Genomic DNA, 2,402 nt, shown 5'->3' on the forward strand with positions numbered 1-2,402 from the left:
CATCTTCCCCATGACAGCAGGCAACGAGGCGGCCCTGACGGCTCAACAGTGGCTCTCGGGGATCAATAGAGGTCAGTGTAACAGGGAGCCAAGATGGTCGACTATAGCTCTCAGTTGCATATAAAGCCCTGTGTAATAGGGAAACTGGCCGACCTGTAGGCCCCTTTCCGCATTCACGTCATGTCGGGAACTCGTAAATAAGATCTTCCTACTGGGAAAAATTGCAGGTGAACACCCCTCTAACTTGTATTTACGACTAGGAAACTCGGGTATGATCTCTGGACCCCTATCTTTCCAACACGCTGAACTCTGACGTCACGCACCACCGAAAATGACAACAGACATGGCTGTGATTTCGTCTGTCAGTGGTGAGAATGGGTCTTTGCTTTCCTTCCGAGCACGTGAACTCTCCAAGTGTTCCTCCAAAAGTAGACAAGTCGTTCCTCCGATCACTCCGACATGACGTGAACGCGGCATAATTACTTATTCACTACAGGGATACTGGACCCAACATGGGCAACTATGGCTCTCAGTTGCATAGAAAGGCCTGTATAATAGGGAAACTGGCAGACCAGTAGGCCCCATCTCTCCACCTTTTTCCTTATTCGATAAAGGGACACTGGTGCCAACATGGCTGACCAGCAGGGATTACAAACCACAGTTTCTCCCCCTTCAATCCCCGAACACAAGGCTTCATCCCAAAATGGCACCCTAACAGTCTGGTCAAAAAGTAGTGGACTCAATAGGGAATAGGGTGCGATTTGGGACACAGCCTAAACCACTGTTGTATCCACCACCACCAGGCCCGGTGCTGATGTGTCTGAAACCTGGCACGAAGGTAGCCAACCCTTACCCAGAGACCCCACCCAGGAGGGGGCTGAGCAGCCTGTGCTTCCAGGGTGGGGTACCAGGAAGGCCAGGGTCCACGGAGCAGGCCTTCCTCCAGGAGCAGCTGTCCTACCAGGACGCCAAGTACCCCAGGGAGGTGGCTGATCTGTCGGGCTGGCAGCCAGACGAGACCCAGGCTCCCGGTTGGGCCTACACCCACCAGACCCAGGCCGCTATCACTCCCCACTGCTGTGAGCCCTCAGAGTGCCCTCCACCCAGGACAGAGAGCGAGGTGAGTGGGATAGGCTGTCATAGGAAGGCCTACATCCAGAGCCGGTTTTTGTAGAGTCTGGTTTCAGAGGTGTTTTGACGTTTTGAAGTGTGTGTCTGTGTGTGGTGTGTTGCAGCTCCTACATGCGTTCTACAGACAACAAGAGGAGATCAGGGGACTGAGAGACCAGCTCAACCAGAGAAAGGTCACTGTGTGTATACACTGAGTGGACAAAACATTAAGAACACCTTCCTAATATTGAGTTGTCCCCCCCAACCCTCCTTTTTTGCCCTCAGAACAGCCTAAATTCGTCGGGGGGGAATGGACTCTACTAGGTGTCGAAAAGCGTTCCACAGGGATGCTGGCCCATGTTGACTCCAATGCTTCCCACAGTTGTGTCAAGTTGGCTGGATGTCCTTTGGGTGGTGGACCATTCTTGATACACACGGGAAACTGTTGAGCGTGGAAAAACCCAGCAGCGTTGCAGTTCTTGACACAAACCGGTGCGCCTGGCACCTACTACCATACCCCGTTCAAAGGCACTTAAATATTTTGTCTTGCCCGTTCACCCTCTGAATGGCACACATACACAATCCATGTCTCAGTTGTCTCAAGGCTTAAAAATCCTTCTTTAACCGGTCTCCTCCCCTTCATCTACACTGATTGAAGTGGATTTAACAAGTGACATCAATAACGGATCATAGCTTTCAGCTGGATTCACCTGGTCAGTCTATGTCATTGAAAGAGCAGGTGTTCTTAATGTTTTGTATACTCAGCATGTATCTCTGGTGTGGTGTGTCTGTTCTGGTGTGTGTCTCGTGTGTGTCTGGTGTGTGTGTGTGTCTGGTCTGGTGTGTGTGTCTCTCTGGTCTGGTGTGTGTCTCGTGTGTGTGTGTGTGTGTGTGTGTGTGTGTCTCTCTGGTCTGGTGTGTGTGTGGTGTAGATGATATCAGGGGCTGACCTTTGACCAGAGCACTGTGTGGTTTTGTGTAGGTCCGGATCACACAGCTGGAACTGGAGATAAAGAACGCCAGAAACAACATGAGAGCAACCTTCTAGAAGAGCCTTCTGAATCAACCAATCATGTGGGAGCAGCCTTTGGAATTAACCAATCACATAAGAGCCATCTTCTGATTTCAACCAATCACATGAGAGCCACCTTATGATTCAACCAATTTTTGTATTTGTATTTATTAAGGATTACCATTAGTTCCTGCCAAGGCAGCCGCTACTCTTCCTGGGGTCCGGCAAAATTAAGGCAGTTATAAACAATTAAAAACATTCCAATACATTCACAACAGAT

The 2,402-nt window shown here is 50.0% G+C and overlaps 1 protein-coding gene across 1 annotated transcript in view; it reads left to right on the forward strand.

The window, feature by feature from the left end:
• The window catches only part of LOC311112641 (coronin-2A-like), a gene marked incomplete at its 5' end in the record, with an annotated part of 13,578 nt that extends 11,408 nt beyond the window's left edge, over positions 1-2,170 (forward strand). Inside the window, 4 exons of the mRNA XM_084155786.1 lie at positions 2-71; positions 804-1,120; positions 1,236-1,304; positions 2,093-2,170. Coding sequence (XP_084011912.1) covers positions 2-71; positions 804-1,120; positions 1,236-1,304; positions 2,093-2,158 — 522 coding nt within the window. The 3' untranslated portion in view covers positions 2,159-2,170. The remainder of the gene's footprint in view (position 1; positions 72-803; positions 1,121-1,235; positions 1,305-2,092) is intronic.
• Positions 2,171-2,402: the final 232 nt, after the last annotated feature.

This window comes from Coregonus lavaretus (genome assembly GCF_964263955.1).
Source record: "Coregonus lavaretus genome assembly, chromosome: 39".
NCBI classification, from domain to species: Eukaryota; Metazoa; Chordata; class Actinopteri; order Salmoniformes; family Salmonidae; genus Coregonus; species Coregonus lavaretus.